General features: G+C 42.6%; 1 protein-coding gene across 1 annotated transcript in view; it reads right to left on the bottom strand.

Annotated features, from left to right (window-relative positions):
- The window catches only part of LOC132393479 (cell adhesion molecule DSCAM-like), a 702,534-nt gene that overhangs the window by 193,622 nt on the left and 489,522 nt on the right, over positions 1-19,390 (bottom strand). The window contains exon 12 of the mRNA XM_059968761.1: positions 5-204. Within this exon, the coding sequence (XP_059824744.1) occupies positions 5-204 (200 nt within the window). The remainder of the gene's footprint in view (positions 1-4; positions 205-19,390) is intronic.

Raw genomic sequence — 19,390 nt, 5'->3', positions numbered from 1 at the left:
CTACCTGCAATGTGGAAACCACCTCATCTCCAACTTCCTTGGTGGACACAATGTAACGGAACATCCGTTCAGGGTCAATAATGGTGTCTTCTTTCTCCCAACGGACGATGATGGGCTTTTCGCCGTGAGCGGTGCAGCTGACCTCTTTCTTTTGGCCTTGGGTTGCCAGGGTGGTGTTTGGGTACGATGTGATCATGGCAGGGACTGCAAAGACAGAACACACAGATTTTGGTCAGTCCAAGTGGAGACAGAATGGTGAGCTTACCTCAAGAACGTCAAGAAGGCAGTTCACCATCAGCTTAACCAGGTAAATAAATACTGGTCTAGCCAGAATCACAAACTTCATACATGTGAATGACAAATAATTTAACACCCTAGAAACCATGCCAAGTATGGTTCTTTGATGTATTTGCTATGCAGTTTTAAAGCTAATTAAAACTATACCTCCCCAATCTAGAGGTTCAAAAAAAACACTTCATCAATAAAAAAACTGCACAGATGTGGTGATCTGAATTTGGAAACATATCCCAAGGTGCTTCCAATCTGTTAGGAAGTATATTTAAACAGCTGTAGTTCTATTCCCATTTAAATTTGTGGAAATGCATCTACATTAGGACGAGTGCAAATTCCTACTCACATCATCACTTTACAAAACATTGATTCAAACTGGTTTGAATATAGAACATGGAACATAGACCAGTACAGCACAGGCCCTTTGGCCCACGATTTTCCTCTGATGTTTTAACCTACTCCAAGTTAATCTAATCCTTCCTTCCCAAACAGTCCTGCATTTTACTTTCATGCTTGCATCTATCTAAGTGACTCTTAAATGTCCCCCAATATACCAGCCTCTACCACCACTACCGGCGGTGCATTCCAAGTACTCACCATTCTCTGTGTGATAAACCTCCCTCTGAAATCTTCCATATACTTGTCTCCAATCACTTTAAACGAATTGCCCTCTCATATTAAGGCTGATTTATACTTGTGCGTACGGGCTACGCCATAGGCCTGATTTTCACTTCCGTATAGGACCTATGCCATAGCGAGCACGCGTTGGTGTGCGCCAAAACTCTAGTTGGCGGTGGGATTTCTATGCCACTGTGTTGAGTTTCTTCGTGAGAGACATGGATGAGGAAATGCATTTCAAACATTTTCGTATGTCAGCAGGTAGATTTGACGATTTGTTCATCTATTTTGCATGGGTGTACAGACATGGCGGAGAAAAAGCAACCGGAAATGTGCAGGAGGAAATGTGATGCTACCAAGAGGACCAATCACAGTTGTTGCGGTCTGCGTTGCTGCACTGCGTGAGTTACTTTTTTGGGGAGGTGTGCATCACCCTATGTCGTAGGGTATGCTGTACCTACGGCATAGATGCGATGCAGAAGTACAAATCAGGCTTTAGCCATTGTGACCCTTGGAGAAAAGCACTGCTTGCCTCCTTGATCAAAGCCCCTTATCTCATACACCTCTATCAAGTTGCCTCTTATCCTCCTTCTCTTCAAAGAGAAAAGCCCTAACCTTTTCTCATAAGATAGCTTTCTAGTTCAGGAGGCAACCTGGTAAATGCCTCTGCATTTCTCTCTAAAGCTTCCATATCCTTCCTATAATGAGTCTACCAGAAATGAACACAATGTGTGATCTAACCAGAGTTTTTTAGAGCTGAAATATTACCTCAAGGCTCATGAACTCAATTCCATGACTAATGAAGGCCAACACATCATTTGCCTTCTTACCCGATCAACTTTCCTGACAAATTTGAGGGATCTATGGAACCTCTAAATCCCTCTGTTCCTCCACACAGCTAAGAATCCTGCCACCAGGTGGAGGCAGAGTGAAGTTAAGATGGCGCTAAACGGCGACTCTTTTGCCTGCGTCTTTGGAAACAGCTTATTTCTATCTTTGATATCTCTTTTTATCCCTTTCAAGGTGTTTTTGAAGACCTGGAGTTACACTCTGTCTTCAGTTCTTCGTGGGAATGGGATCCATTCTCAGGGCCTGAAGACCAGCTACTTTTTGATCTCCCAAAGACGCTGCCTGGAAGACTTGTGTGCCTTCAGGTTTCCAGATTTTCGTGGTTCTGGGGATGTGCTGATTCTAGGCCGGTGCTCCTGATCGAAGCGTTGTGGGAGAATACGGAACATCGGAGCAGTGGGTTATCCGCTGGGGTTTGTGTGTCCGGGGAGCCGCACCTTTCTGGTGATGACTCTCTGGGCACAGAGCTTGGAAGAAGTGATGCAACAGACTCTTCACATCATTGATCAGCGAGGTGTTTGTTATGCCTCGCCTCTCGCTGTGAAATGGGGACATCTCTTTTTCCCTTATTAGAGAGAGAGAGAGAGAGAGAGAGAGAGAGAGAGAGAGAGAGAGAGAGAGAGAGAGAGAGAGAGAGAGAGAGAGAGAGAGAGAGAGAGAGAGAGAGAGAGAGAGACAGAGAGAGAGAGAGAGAGAGGGAGAGAGGGGGAGAGAGGGAGAGAGGGGGAGAGAGAGAGAGAGGGAGATAGAGAAATAGAGAGACAGAGAGATAGAGAGACAGAGAGAGAGAGAGAGGGAGAGAGCCTGTGGTCTGTCAAATGACAGTGAACGAGCGGTTTTTGGAGTACTGCAAGACTGTGTCTTTGTTGATATTTGCTGCACAGTTGAGTGCTCGGTGAAGGGCACTGATGCTTTTTTGCTGGTGGGGGGTGGGGGGATTATTGCCTTGCTGCTGGTTGTGTGTGGGAGGGGGGAGCTGGGGGGTTCTAACATTTTAACTGTTATTTATTCTTTGGGGCACTCCTCTATTTGCGTGGATGTTTGTGAAGAAGAATTTCAGGATGTATATTGTATCAATTTCTCTGACATTAAATGTACCTATTGGAACTAATTAACTTTGTACTCTGCTTTTAAACTTAACCGTGCGAAGTGTATCACTTCACACTATTCCAGGTGGAAGCCCGTCTGCCTCTCCTCAATCCAGCTCTGCATCCCACTGTAACCTGTGACAACTTTCTACACTATCCACACCATTGAAGTTCATCCTTTTTTGCTCTCTCCCTCTCTCTCTCTCTCCTTCCAAATGCCATAATTATTCTGTCAACCAGATTACTTAATCTGCTTTTTATCACCATAGCATGACTCTGGACTCACCCTATGCAACCTCTCTAAAACTTAAACCTGTTTTGTTTTCTCTCTTTCTCAGTTCTGATGAAAGATCCTCAACTCAAAGCATTAACTCAGTTTCTCTTTCCACAGATGTTGACTGACCTGTTGAGTATTTCCAACATTTCCTGTTTTTGTTTCAGAATTCCACCACTGGCAGTTTTTTTCCCTGATCTTTACTTACTTTAAACTGCAGTTGTTCTGCATGGGCAGTTATGGACTCCATGACCATGACTGATCTTGGCAAATTTTTCTGCAGAAGTGGTTTCCATTACCTTCTTCTGGGCAGTGTATTTACAAGATGGGTGACTGCACCCATCATCAATACTCTTCAGAGAATGTTTGCCTGGTGTCAGTGGTTGCATAACGAAGTTTGAGATCTGCACCAGCTACTCATACGACCATCCTCCATCTGCTCCCATGGCTTCACGTGACCCTGATCGGGGCTAAGCAGCTGCTACACCTTACCTAAGGGTGACCTGCAGACTAGTGGAGGGATAGAGTGGCTTACACCTCCTTTGATCGAGATGCATCTCCACCCCACCACCCTGTTATTAGCCACGATAATTTGAGATATCTCCTCAACCTCTACCATTCTTAACATTCACTTAAGCTCCAGGCAGTGCCTGTTCTATCAGACCACACCTCAAAGAGAGCAATATTGCATAGGCACTGCACTGAAAAGACAACCTTTCCTATGCATTAGAGGCTCTCAAGTAATCAGTAGAGGTGTAAGGCACCTTGTGCCTCTGCATTAGTATGCGTGTCCTAAAGAAGAACAGGGGAAAAAAGCCTCTGATGGTTACAGCTGTTCTGTCATTGTGTTTGTCATTGTGGGGGCTTTGAACAAAATTGCAGCTCCACATTTGAAGCATGCAGTTATGGCCCTGACAGCTTGTTAGCTTTCTCTGGTTGTCAGGGTCTATGCTGCACGGAGGATTTTATTTGATCTCATCCCTGTAGAAAAAATCTTGCTGTTTTGACTGTCTGTTTCCTGAAATCTGTGCAATTCACTTGTAATGACTTCCCAGCAGTTACCAGGATGCCAATGCTTCCCCATCGATCTCATTCTCCCTCCTGGTCTTTTCAGCTTTACAGGTGTATTGTGAAAGATATGCTAATGTAAAATAGAGTGTTTATTGCCCTGAGTCAAACTGGCTTGTCAGTACAAGCAACAAAGCTCTCGCACTAGCAGCTACGGAAAATGGAGTAAAGTTGGTTGAGGAGGATTAAACTGACCTAAAGATAAGATAAAATTAGCATTATTTGTTACACATACACCAAAACATCAAAACATACAGTGAAATCACGTTGTTTTGCATCAATGACCAACAAAGTCTAAGACGTACTGGGGATAGCCTAGAGCAAGACAAGAAAGAACTGCAACAAGGCATTGATGTGATAGTTGGTCAAGAATAGTTATCATGTGATAATGCAGCGAATTCATGTTCAGAATCAAACATTCCCAAATTAGGCCAGAAAATCTCCGGAGAAAAGAGACTTCTATTAAATCCAACAGTGTTGCAAGTATACATCACCATTTATTGTGCTTAAGTTGTAAAATATATGTACTTCTGAAATTAAGAATATTATAAGTAAGTCTGCCACAAATACAACTTGTGAAGATTACAATATTAGTTCCCAACAGTGTCTGGCCTATCTCTGTCACTATGAATTTATCACTGCCTCTCCTATAGCTACCCTACCTTCAACTTTCACAAATTAGATTGTCAGTTCTGTGCTTTGCATTATTTTGATTTGAACATAACATAATTTGGGAGCTCTAACCACAGGCGAAGATGAGTTTCATAGTGAAGAATGAGGATGAACCTCATTGAAACTTATAGGATGGTGATAGACTTTGATAGAGTGGATGTGGAGAGGATGTTTCCTATGGTGGGAGAGTCTAAGACCAGAGGACATAGCCTCAGAATAAAGGCACGTCCTTTTAGAATGGAGATGAGGAGGAATTTCTTTAGCCTGAGAGTGGTGAAACTCTGGAATTTGTTGCCTTGGGTGGCAGCGAATGCCAAGTTAGGTTGATAGATACTTGATTAATCAGGGCATGAAGGACTGCAGGCAGAGGGCAGGAGGTTAGGCCTGAGAAGGAAGATGGATTGGGCCAGGATGAAATAGTGGAAAAGGCTTGATGGACCAAATGGCCTATTCTGCTCCTATATCTTATGGCCTTATCTTGGCGTAGGCTGGATCTTTGAGATGAGAGGAGTGTGCAGGAGTACACAGTGTCATCTGAACTCACAACTACAGATTAAATGAGAAAACTTTCTCTCCAAACTTCCGTTGCTACTCCAGCAGTTAATAATATACTCAGTTGCATTGGGGACAGGCAAACCACCATTTTTAATTACATGATTTTCAGGAGTGACACAGAAACCAATAAAATGTCAATCAGATTCATTATCAGAATCTATTGATTTTTTGTAAGACTTTAGTTATGTTCTTTCAACATATTTAGCTCATTGAGTCTTACAAATGGAGCCTGTTTGGCCTGATTTGTCTCTGCTAATTCTTCAAAGATCTATTGAGTCCTACACCCTGTCAGTTTCTCATACTACGATCTCTCTTTAATTGTAATAAAAAGGTGGCAATTTTGGAAATCTGAAGTAAGAAGAAGAAATGCCAGAGGTACTCTGCAGGTCTGGCAGCTTCAATAGGACCACAGGATCTAGAAGCAGAATTAAGTCATTCAGCCCATCAAGTTTGCTCCTCCATTCCATCATGACTGATTTATTATCCCTCTCAACCTTATTCTCCTGCCTTCTCCCTGACTAATCAGGAACCTATCATCCTCAGCTTTAAATAAACTCAGTGACTTGGCCACCACAGCCACCTGTGGCAATAAATTCCACAGATTCACCACCCTCTGAAAAATTCCTCCTCATCGTTAATCTAAAGGGTTGTCCTTCTATTCTGAGGCTGTGCCCTTTGGTCCTGGACTCACCCACTACAGGAAACATTCTCTACACATCCGCTCTAGCAAGGCTTTCCAATATGCAATAGGTTTTAATGAGATCTCCCCTCATTCTTCTAAACTACAGTGAGTACAGACCCAGAGTCAGGAAAAACACTCCTCATACGTTACCACTTTTATTCACAGAATTATTCTTGTGAAACTCCTCTGGACCTTCTGCAATGCCTTATAAAGCTTCAGCATGATATCCTTGCTATTATATACTAGTCCTCTCAAAACGAATGGCAACAATGGAATTGCCTTCCATACCATTGACTCAAACTTCAAGCTAACCTTTAGAGAACCCTACACAAAGACTCTCAAGTCCCTTTGCACCTCTGGTTTTTGAATTTTCTCTCTGTTTAGAAAATAGTCTGCACCTTTTTTCCTTCTCCCCAAGTGCACGACCCTACAGATCCCTACACTACATCTGCCACTTCTTTGCTGATTTTTTCCAATCTGTCTAAGATCGTTTGTAGACTCCCTGCTTTCTCAACACTACCTGCCCCTCCACCTATCTTCTGCAAGTCTGCAAACTTGGCCACAAAGCCATTAATTCCACCATCTAAACCACTGACATATAGCATAAAAAGAAATGGTTCCCAACACGAGCCCTTGCAGAACACCACCAGTTAACCAGAAAATGCCCTTTTTATTCCCAATCTTTGCATCCTGCCAGTCAGCCAATTTCTATTGATGTCATTATTTTCCCTGTAATACCATGGACTCTTATCTTGTTAGGCAGTCTCAGATGTGACACCTTGTCAAAGGCCTTCTGAAAAATCCAAGTAAACATCAGCCACTGTGTTTATCCTGCCTGTTATTTTCTTAAAGAATTCCATCAGATTTGTCAGGCAAGATTTCCCCTTAAGGAAACCATGCTGACTTTGGCCTATTTTATCATGTGCATCCAAGCACCCCAAAATATCACCCTTAATAATGCATCTTTGCAACCACTGAAGTCAGATTAACTGGCGCCACAGGAGTGTAGCAGTTAGTGCAACACTATTTTTAGCTCAGAGCATTCCAGAGTATGGAGTTCAATTCCAGTGACGTTCTGTATGGTGTCTCTTTATGTCTTCCCCAGGGAGTAAGTGGGATTTCTCTGGGTCCAAACAATAACACACACAAAATGCTGGTGGAACACAGCAGGCCAGGCAGCATCTATAGGGAGAAGTGCTGTCGAAGGGTCTTGGCCCGAAACGTCGACAGTGCCTCTCCCTATAGATGCTGCCTGGCCTGCTGTGTTCCACCAGCATTTTGTGTGTGTTGTTTGAATTTCCAGCATCTGCAGATTTCCTCGTGTTTTCTCTGGGTCCTCTGCTTTCCACCCATAGTCCAAAGGTGTATTGAGTAGGTTAATAGGTCTTTGGAAATTGTTTCATGATTACATTAGGAATGAATTGGGTTTGTGATGGTTGCTAAGGAGACATGGCTCAAATGGCCAGAAGGACCTACTCCACACTTAATCACTAAATTGATAAAATAATTTCCTTTCTTCTGCCTAACTCTTTTCTTACAGAGTAAAGTGACATTTGTAATCTTCCAGTCCTCCAGGAACCAATTCCACAATCTCTTCAGGTACCTCTTTCAGAACGCTGGTGTCTAGTTCATCTGGTCCAGATGACTTACTTACCTTCAGCCCTTTCAGCTTTCCAAGCACTTTCTCCTTAGTAATAGCAACTATACTCACTTCTGCCCCCGACACTCTAGGACTGATGCAAAATACATATTACGTTTGTTCATCATTTCATTGTCCCCCATTACTACCTCTCCAGCATCATTTTTCAGTGGTTTGAAATCCACTCTTGCTTCTCTTTTACTCTTTATATATGATAAAACATTTGGTATCCTCTTTTATTTTATTGGCCAGCTTTCCTTCATATTTCATCTTTTCTCTCCGTATAGCTTTTTCGTTACATCCTGTTCATACTGAAAAACTTCCCAATTACCGAACTTCACACCAATTTTTGCAATGTTGTATGCCCTCTCTTTGCCATTTATGTTGTCTTCGGCTTCACTTGTGAGCCACAAATCCCTCATCCTTCCTTTAGAATACTTCTTCATCTTTGAGATGTACCTATCCTGCTCCTTCCAAATTGCTCCCAGAAACTCCAACCATTGCTGTTCTGCTGTTATCACTGTTAGTGTCCCCTTCCGATCAACTTTGGCCATGTCCTCTCTCATGCCTCTGTAATACTGATACATCCGACTTTACCTTCTCCCTCTCAACCTGCATGGTGAATTATGCCCCAAACTGAAGCCTTTGCATTAGCTCAATGAATTGATGATGTTACTGATGTCACCTTCTACACAGTTTTAGGGTGAAACAGCCTTTAGTATGTCAATTACCAAAGCCATTAGATTAACAGGCACCACAATAGATCTATCTGCAGATATACTTTCCATATTAAAATTACAAGGTAGCAAACTGATGGAAAAAAAACAATTCTGTAGTGCTTACATTCACAAGCCATACACATCAATCTGTCTGCTTGTTTCAAGCATGATGTGTGGACAAGAAGAACAGGGTAATGGATTGATCTTTAGCACCTTTGAGCATTAAACTGAATGATATTACAGCTTTCGGTGCTTCAAGGTGTGTTTCAAACAAACAAATGTGTACACACAAGCCTAGCCATATTTCAATTATAAGGTTGTTATCTTTTTTTTTGCTAAGGGAACAAAAGCAAGGAGGTTATGTTTCAGTTACAAACACGATACATTCTGCAGATGCTGAATATCCAAAGCAACACACACAAAATGCTAGAGGATCTCCACCTATGCACCTACGGAAAAGAGTGAACAGTCGACTTTCTCAGGCTGAGACCCTTCATCAGGACTCCTCTTAAATAGAAGCCTGAAGGAGAGTTACAGCCGGAACTGTTTACTCTTTACCATAGATGCTGCTAGGCCTGCTGAGTTCCTCCAGCATTTTGTGTGTATTGCTTATGCTTTGGTTATATACGATGTTGGTGAGTACTCAGTACAATATTAGTCTTCTTCCAGCCACTGCAAGGCACAGCATTGAGCCAGGCCTTTTGGAACATGAAGTCCATGTCCATCAACTGCACATTGATACCATCCTCACATCAATCTAATTCGTTATTTTCCCTACCTTGCCATCACTCCTCTCCTTCCACTCACCTACACATGAGGAACAATTTGCCAATCGGCATGTCTTTGGGATGTGGGATGAAAGTGGGGCATCTGTAGGAATACCTCACAGTCACAGTGAGAAGATACAAACTCACTGCCAGGATTGAACCCAGTCCTCTGTCACTGCACCCTTTATATCCTGACATAAACAGTAATATTATTGTGTTCCCACCACTGCCTGTAAGGAGCTCCCTGTGACCATGTAGGTTTCCTCCAGGTGCTCCAGTAACCGCACCCAGCAGTACAAAGACATACTGGTTGGTAGGTTAATTGATCATTATCCCATGATTAATTGTAAATTATCCCATGGTTAGGCTAGCATTAAATCAGGGGACTGCTGGGCATCACAGCTCGAGAGGCTGGACGGGCCTAATCTGCACTGTATCTCGATAAATAAATACATTCAGTCGATTCCTGTATCTCAGTGGTGGCGGGTGGAAGCAAATAAGACAGCAATGTATAAGGGACAGACATAAAAACAGGTAGGGAATGGAGGGAACACATAGATGAGATTAGATTGACTTGGCCATTGTAGAAATGTTAGGCTGAAAGGCCTACTCCTACGCTGCACTATTCTATGTAACACCTGCTCTGAGCTAGGTTCGTATCTGCTGGAGGCTAGATGAGCTGGAGGAGGCCTACATGGCAAGGTGGATGTGGACTGAATGTTTCTTCTTGAACTCTGGAACTTAGAATCACTGTTGGAAATAAAGGTTTGCCCATTTAGTGATGGCTTTTCTCTCGATGTTGTGAGTCCTTCCCTCAAAGAATGAGGAAAATGGTGTCTGAATATGCTTAAGGAAGAGATGGGTAAATACTAAACAAGCAAGGAGCTGTAAGGTAGCTGGCAAAATGGAGTTCAGGTTACAATCAGCCTACAAGCTTGGGAGGTTGAGTGGCCTATTCCTGCTCCTTATGTGCATCCCTCCCAAAGGAAGTGTATCAGATACTAAACTATAGTGATAGGGTTAAAGGAAACAGACAGCACATGGAGACAGGAGCAGCAGCAGCAGCTTGGAAATCCTTAACCGCAGTGCTATACCACAAAAATGGACGATGAACAGATTTAAACCTCAAATGTTTCAAATGGTTCAATTTAATATTAGAAATGTATACAATTTGAAATTCTTACTCTTCACAGACATCCACAAACCAAGATATGCAAAGAATGAATGATCGTAACTTCAAAACCCTTTATAATAACCTTTATAATAAATTAAATCAATTTGACTACCAAGACGGTGATAATCATGAAACAATACTCTTCCACCGAAACGTCCCCAAATCACCTTCAGTCCTATTTGCACAATTATCTGGCATTTCCCACAACTGTTATGAATATTGTTCAAATCACTCAGAATGTAAAACAAAATGAAACAAGGGCGTTTGCTTCCCTTGTGTCTGCATCATTAGCCGAGATTTCTCTTCCGTCTTATGACTGAACAAATATAATCATGGCATGGAGCTCCCCAAACAAATTTAAACTATCAGTGTATCATTGAGAATCGCGTCAGAGAAGATTACCTTTCTTTGGCATGTGTAATAAAATCATAAATCTGTTCTTTATAAACAACACCCTTTATTCACAGTACACAGAGGAAATCTAAACCAACCCAGCACCCCTTCCCACAGCAAACTACATCGCACTTCCGAGAGTGGAAGTCGTTCTTTTGTTGATGCAATCTGGAAGCATAAAATGTCATGACAGTTTTATCACCAAGTTTGCTAAGTGCAAACATTAGCCCGCAATTTGCTGTCGATATAACAATGAGGTTAAAGGTAGTGGGCAGCAGTTGAGAGTCAATCTCACAGCAAGTTCAGACAAGGGAAAATGCGCAAAATGAATAGCTGCTGCTTGAGAGATACTTCACAGCCTCAGGCCTTGTGAGGATGTACACTCAGGCTACATCCACACTAGACCGGATAACTTTGAAAACGCCGGTTTCGTGTAAAAATGATAGGCGTCCACACTATGCGTTTTTGAAAATATCTCTGTCCACACTGAAATGGAGATTTCGGCGAATCTCCTCCTCCTGCGCATGTGCAGGACACATGTACTGAAAACAAGCGACATATTTGGTGTCGAATCTCACCGTAAAATTGCGCGTTTATGTAGTTAGAGACTAGAAAAACTTAAAACGACGGACAGCTGTTGGTTCTCGCTCAGGAGAACTTAAAAGTAAAAAAAAACAAATACTGGAGTGTACAGAGGCAACCGACAGAGAGTTCACGGACAGACTGACCCGGCTGACGATGAACATTCAAAAACTGACTAACCCTGTTGCATTAATAAAGCACCTTGTTAAATGTATAAAACATGTCTGCATTAGTGTTATCTTGTATTTCCATACAATGTTACATTAGGCTGTTACACATCTATTATCAGAGAAGTACTTGCATAAATAGGTAAACCACCTTCATACAAGCAAGGACAGAAAACAGGGCAAAGTGAGTACAGTATATTTATTCAGTAAGTTATGGGTCAAAGTATTTGGTGAGAACATTTCTAACTCTTCTGGCTTCAGTCTCGTTGCCGTCTGTTCTGAAATTGTTAGGTTGCGTTCAAGAAAACATTGCAATAGCGTGCTGCCGTCTGATAGCGTTTTCAAAAGTCTCCGGTTACCCCATCCACACTGATCTTCTGAGTAGCGTTTTCAAAAATATCCAAAAAGCGTTGGAAAGCGTTTTTGAAAAGCTCCGGTTTCAGGAGACAAAAATGCCATTTTAGTGTGGCCAGGGGGTAAAAATTAAGAGAAAAAGCTTCGGTTATGGATTTATCCAGCGTAGTGTGGATGTGGCCTCAATGGCCACTTTGTTAGGTACCTCCTGTACTTAATAAAATGACCACTGAATGTATGTTTACCATTTTCTGTGGCTGTAGCCCATTGACTTCATGGTTCAGCGTGTTGTGTATTTAGAGATGATCTTCTGCACACCTTCGTTGTAATGAGTGATTATTTAAGTCACAGTCGCCTTGTCAGCTTGAACCAGTTTGGCCATTTTTCTCTGACTTCTCTCTACCAGGCATTTTTACCCACAGAACTGCGGCTCACTGGATGTTTTTGTGTGTGTTTCTTTTGTACCATTCTCTGTAAACTCTGGAGACCTTTGTGCATGAAAACCCCAGGAGGTCAGCAGTTTATGAGAGTCTTAAATCACCCAGTCTGGCACGAACAATCACTCTATGGTCAACATCACTTAGATCTCATTTCTGCTTCCCCATTCTGACATTTGGTCTGAACAGCAACTGAATCTCTTACAAGAGAAAATCTGCGGATGCTAGAAATCAAAGTAATACACACAAAATGCTGAAAGAGCTCAGATGGCCAGGCAGCATCTACAGAAAAGTATAAACGGTTGACATTTTGGGTTGAAACCCTTCATCAGGAATGGAGAAGGAGAAGAGAAATCGGAATAAGTCGAGGGAAGGGAAGGGAAGGAGGAAGTACAGGTTGTACGTGATGGGTGAAACCAGTAGTGGGGTAAGGATGAAGTAAAGAGCTGGTATATTGATTGGTGAAAGAGATAAAGGGCTGGAGAAAGGGGAATCTGATAGGAGAGGGCAGAAGGCCATGGAAGAAGGGGAAGCGGGAGGAGCACCGGTGAAATGGGTAGGTAAGGAGAAGAGGTGGGAGTGGGAAATGGGAATGCGGAATGGCGAAGGAGAAGATGTGGAGGGGACAGTCACTGGAAGGTCGAGGAACTGATGTTCAAGAAATCAGGTTGGAGGCTACCCAGATAGAATATAAGGTGTTGCTCCTCCAACCTGTGTGTGGTTTCATCACCACAGTAGAGGAGACCATGGACTGACACATCAAAATGGGAAAGGGAAGTAGAATTGAAATGGCTGGCCAAAGGGAGATGCCGCCTTTTCTGGCAGATGGAGTGTAGGTGCTTGGCTAAGATTTGTCCCAGTCCATGTCGGGTCTCACCGAGACACAGGAAGCCACACTAGGAGCACCAGATACAGTAGATGACCCCAAAAGACTTGAGGTGAAGGACTGTTTGGGGCTCTGAGTAGTAGTGAGGGAGGAGGTGTAGGGACAGGTAAGAGCACTTACAAGGAAAAGTACCAGGAGGAAGCTCAGTGGGGAGGGACAAATGGACAAGGGAGTTACATAGGGAGCAATCCCTGCGGAAAGCGGTAATTGTGGGAGGAGGGAAAGATGTGTTTGGTGGTGGAATGCCGTTGGAGATGGCAAAATTATGGAGAATTATGTGCTGGACACGGAGGCTGATGGGGTGATAGGTGAGGACAATAGGAACCCTATCCCTGGTGGGGTGGTGGGTGGATGGGGTGAGGGCGGATGTATACAAAATGGAAGAGATGCAGGTGAGGCCAGCATTGATAGTGGAAAGCCTCTCATTTTGTAAAAGGAGGACATCTCATTAGTTCTGGAATGAAAAGCTTCATTGTGATATCAGATGCGGCGGCGATGGAAGAATTGAGAGAAGGGCGTGGCATTTTTACAAGTGACAGAGCGGGAAGGCGCATAGTCCAGGAGGCTGTGAGAATCTGTGGATTTTTAAAGGAAACAGTAGATAAATGGTTTCTGGAGACAGAGACAGAGAGATTGAGAAAGGTGAGGGAGGTGTCAGAAATGGATCAGGTAAATTTGAGGGCAGGGCGGAAATTGGAGGCAAAGCTGATGAAGTCACAAACAAGAGGAAATCTGCAGATGCTGGAAATCAAAGTAAATACACACAAAATGCTGGAGGATCTCAGCAGACAAGAAACCTGCCCATCATCTCCCTCTGGTGCTCCTCCCCCTTCCCTGGCCTGCAGTCCTCTCCTATCACACATCCCCTTCTCCAGCCCTGTATCTCTTTCACCAAATGACTTCTCAGCTCTTTATCTCACCCTGCCCCTCTCCCACTTTCATCTATCACCTACTACCTAGTACTTCTTCCTCCCCTCCCCCACCTTCTTGCTCTGCCCTCTCCTCTCTTTTTCCAGTCCTGATGAAGGGTCTCGGCATGAAAGGTTGACGGTTTACTCTTTTCCATAGATGCTCCCTGGCCTACTGAGTTCCTCCAGCATTTTGTGTGTATTACATTAAACTGAACCTCTTGACCATGTCTGCATACTTTTATCCATTGAGTTGCTGCCACGTGATTGGATGGTTAGGCATTTGTGTATGCTGTAGCTAGTAAAGTGGTCACTGAGTGAAAATTAGTAACAGCCATAAGGAGCCAGAATCAGAAGCAGATTTAACATCAGTGACAAATGTCATGAAATTTGTTAACTTTGCGGCAGCAGTACAATGCAATACATGATAAATATAGGAAAAACAGACAGTAAGTATATATATGTATGTATATTAAAAGGTTAAGCTAAAATAAATAGTGCAAAAACAAAAGCAAAACAGAAGCAGTGAGGTAGTGTTCAATGTCCATTTGGAGATCAGATGACAGAGGGGAAGCAGCTGTTCCTGAATTGTTGTGTGTGTGCCTTGAGGCTCCTGTACCTCCTTCCTGATGGTAGCAATGAGAAGTGGGCATGGCCTGGGTGGTGAGGGTCCTGAAAGATGGACACCACCCCTCAAGATGGAGGAGGATCAAGGAGGATCAACTTTATTGACCATATACATGTATTAGGAATTTGCTGCAGTATGTTAGCATGACATGCAACGAAATCTTTAATATTCAACAATCCGCACAAAATGCTGGAGGAACTCAGCAGCATCTATGGAAACCTCCTGGTGAAGGGTCTCAGCCCGAAACGTCGACTGTGTACTCTTTTCCACAGATGCTGCCTGACCTGCTGAGTTCCTCCAGCACTTTGAGTGTGTTGCTTTGGATTTCCAGCATCTGCAGATTTTCTCATGTTTGTGGATTAGTAAAAGCAGATTAAAACATTTCCAGTACAGTGTAAACACAAGAAACATAATCCAATATAATGTCTGAATTGGAGAAATGTCAAGTTGTGCTGGTCATAGCACTGGGGGAAGTTTGAGGGAGAGTTTACAAGGTAGGTTTTCTCTATAGGGTGGTAGGTGCCTGGAACGTGCAGACAGGTGAAGTTGTTAAAGCAGACATGATTCATCTATTTACTGAGAAAAACTGGAATAGGCCTTTCTGACCCTTTGAGCCACAACTCCCAGCAATCTTCCAATTTAGTCTTAGCCTAATCACACAAAAACATACAATGACAAAGTAACCTACCAACCGGTAGGTCTTTGTACCGTGGGAGGAAACCGGTACACTGGAAGAAGTGCAATCAGTCACAGGGAGAACATACAAACTCCTTATAGGCAGCAGCAGGAATCGAACCCTGTTCACCTGTACTGTAAAGTGTTGTGCTAACCACTGCACTGACATGTTGCCCATGATAGCAACATTTTCGAGGCATTTGGACAAGCAGACGTGGTGGATAGAAAAGCCTATTTTTATGCTACACCTTTCCGTGTTATATGAATTGGCTGCCCGGACCACGTAGACGCCGAGAGCTTTACTCTGGAGAGGGGCGCTGGGAGGAGGTAAGTGTACGTGAAGCTTATGAATCTGCCACAGAATATCTGCTAAACAATTCAGTGAAGAGAGGGGAACACACGTCTCTTGTAAACAGACCTTCGAGAAACACCTGGCCTGCCAATACATATTTTTTGTCTGTATGTGGACTATTTTCTAAATGGAGAGAAAATTGATAAATCTGTGGAGGAAAGGGACTGGAGATTCCTCGTGCAGGATCCCCTAAAGGTTAATTTGCAGGTTGAACCAGTAGTGAGGAAAGCAAATGCGATGTTAGCTTTCATTTTGAGAGGACTAGAATATAAAAACAAGGATGTAATATTAAGGCTTTATAAAGCACTTTTGGGCAGTTTTGGGCCCCTTATCTTAGAAAGGAAGTGCTGATATTGGAGAGGGTTCAAAGGAGATTCACGAAAATGATTCTGGGATTGAAAGGCCTGTCAAATGAGGAGCGTTTGATGGCTCTGGGCCTGTATTCACTAGAACTCAGAAGAATGTGGGGGGTGGGGTTCTCATTGAAACCTATTGAATGCTGACTGGACTCGATAGAGTGGGGAGAGGATGTTTCCTATGCTGGGGAGTCTAAGACCAGAGGACACAGACTCAAAGTAGAGTAATATTCATTTTAGAAAGGAGATGGGGAGGAGTTCCTTTAGGCAGAGGGTGGTGAATCTGTGGAACTTATTGCCACAGGCAGATGTAGAGGCCAAGTCATTGGGTATATTTAAGACAGAGGCTGGTACTGGGGGTAAAGGCTGGAGATTGGTCCTGAGAGGGTATGGGATCAGCCATGATAAAATGGAGGAGAAAGCTCGATGGGCCAAATGGCCTAATTCAGCTCCTATATCTTATAGTCTTGTGGTTTTATCCTTTAGCTTGCCGGATATCTGAGGCAAAGTACCAATATGAGATACTTGCTTTGTCATTACATTTGACAGTAAGTCTGAGAGAGACCTCTCATGACTCAGTGAGGAGGTCTTGGGATATCCTATGCCTGATGGGACAACAATCAAGGTCCAAGGACTTAATGGCTGTATGAAAGAAAATCATTTGAAGGACTAAAGGCTGAGGGGGAATGGGACTGATGAGGTTGATCTGCTGGGAGCCAATCTAGACCAAATGGGTTGAATGGCTGTCTTTGCCTTAATAAATGAGTTCCTATAATTTTGCAAACATTTAAATCTCCAGCTTTACAGCAAAGAAAAAATGTAGTTACCTCCAGTCTCATATTTTTGGAATTAACAAAGCCTTCAATTACTCAAAGGTCTCAAAGCTCATCTGCAGCTCTGTTATTCTCTGAATAATGCCTATTCTATATATAATATACTTTGCTTTGCAAAACTGATTCTCTTGTTTAGCAGTGAGAAGCTAATGCTTTTATAGTAATGTGTGACAAAGCAAATGCACCATGGTCGCCAACTGACGTTAACCCTGCTCTGCTTCTGTTTACAGCTGACCATTTATTTTACCTCCCTAGGAGCTAAACCACATCTATAATTGAACAATGCAACATTGCAAATTTCATGGCAGATAGTCCTGCTGCATAATTAGTTGTTCACCCCCTCTTGGAAGTCTGCCCTGTAAGGATGGATTGCATCAATATATGGCCATAAGACATAGAGGCAGAATTATGCCATTTGGCCCATCGAGTATGCTCTACCATTTCATCGTGGCCAATCCATTTTTCCTCTCAGCCTCAATCTCCTGCCTTCTCCCTGTATCCCATCATGGCCTGATCAATCAAGAATCTATCAACCTCTGCTTTAAATATACATAAAGAATTGTCATCCACAGGAGCCTGTGGCAATGGATTCCACAGATTCACCACTCTCTGGATAAAGAAATTCCTCGTCTCTCCATTCTAAAAGGACATTCCTCAATTCTGAGGCTTTGTCCTCTGGTCCAAAGACTCCCACCAAAGGAAACATCCTCTCCACGTTCACCCTATCAAGGCCTTTCACTGTTAGATTTCAATGAGATCACCCCTCATTGTTCTGAATTCTAATGAATACGGGCCCAGAGCCATCAAATGCTCTTTATATGACAAGTCATTCAATCCAGGAATCATTTTTGTGAACCTCCTTTGAACCTTCTCCAGTTTCAGCACATCCTTTCTCAGATAAGGGGCTCAAAACTGCTCACAATACTCCAAGTGAGGCCTCGTCAGTGCCTTATAAAGCCTTAACAATACATCCTCATTTTTATATCCTAGTCCTCTTGAAATGAATGCCAACATCCTCACCACAGACTCAACCAGCAAATTCACCCTAGGGAATCTTGCACAAAAACTCTCAGGTCTCTTTGTGCTACAGATTTTGAATTGTCTCTCCATTTAGAAAATAGTTTATTCTTTCATTTCTTCCACCAAACTGCATGACCATACACTTCTGGACACTGTATTCCATCTGCCATTTCTTTGCCATTTTCCTTCTGTAGCCTCTCTACTTTCTCAAAATTTCCTCAATATATTCTGGATCTGATGGGCTCCTTTGGATAACTCAGAGAAGGAGTTAGGCAGAGCAATATCAGATACTAGAGGAAAGAAGGGCAAAAAACTGAAGGGGATCCCCTTCCACAGTAGGTAAAGATATTCCCCTTCTTTGGGACACCTTCTTCAGGATGTCCAGTGCCTCACCTGTGTGATCTACAGTCAGATATCTATTGGTATAAACACCAGTGCGCTCTGCTCCTACTGTAGAAGTGGGTGTGTAGAGATCATTTACATTGCCCAATGCGATTAGTTTCTTAACAGGGCCCAGCCCACAAAAGCCTGTAAAGATGAGGCTGAAGTTAAGGTTTTTTTCTGTTATGAAGTTTGACAAACCTGCTAAACCAACCTTGAAGATCTGCCTTGAGAATTATGTGAGCAAAGACTTTGAAAAGACCTTTAGTCCATGATGCCTGTCTTTCTACTTTCAGATTCTAGTCTAATTGTCATCTGTAGTGTGGGAGAATGTTAGTTTAACACAGGAATGCCTAGGTTTTAGAATTAACCAAACCTGAAGTGTTAAACAAGGAATGCATGCAATGTTTATTTTGCAGATAACAGTCTTCACAAATTAAGATGAAATTAGAATGCAAGAAGGAAAACAAATGTGTTTCACTAGCATTTTACCTATATTTGCTATCAATATCCCATATTTATTTTCAGCCTTTCTCCTGTGCAACACTTGAACTAGTCTGAATTAAACACCATCTGCCAATTCTCTACTGGTGTCAGCAACCAACCAATGTATATAGATTCTATATTCCACGTTCTATATTCTCATTTGATTTTTGTTTCATTTATTCATTTACGGAATGTGGACGCCACTGGGGATGTTGGTGTTTCTGACTAACTGTTCCTCAGCTGAAGACACAACCACAATAATGGATCTGGAGTCACAAGTAAGTCAGAGCAGTTAAGAATACTAATGAACCATATGGCTTATTCATGACAATTCAGCAGTTTAAAAGTCACAAATTTTAGCTTGATTTTTTTTTAAAATTTCAGATTTATTTCATTACTTATATTCTTTAACTGCTCCAGTGGTATTTGAACTCAAGTGACGAACAATTTCCCATTCTCCTAGTTGCTAGTTTAGCATAGTAAGTACTGTGCACTTGTATCCCACATAATACCATGAAGTGTATTTCCTTCATTCA

Source organism: Hypanus sabinus, chromosome 4 (genome assembly GCF_030144855.1).
Source record: "Hypanus sabinus isolate sHypSab1 chromosome 4, sHypSab1.hap1, whole genome shotgun sequence".
NCBI classification, from domain to species: domain Eukaryota; kingdom Metazoa; phylum Chordata; class Chondrichthyes; order Myliobatiformes; family Dasyatidae; genus Hypanus; species Hypanus sabinus.
Note: the sequence above shows the minus strand (reverse complement) of the source record. Positions and strands in the feature narration are given on the sequence as shown.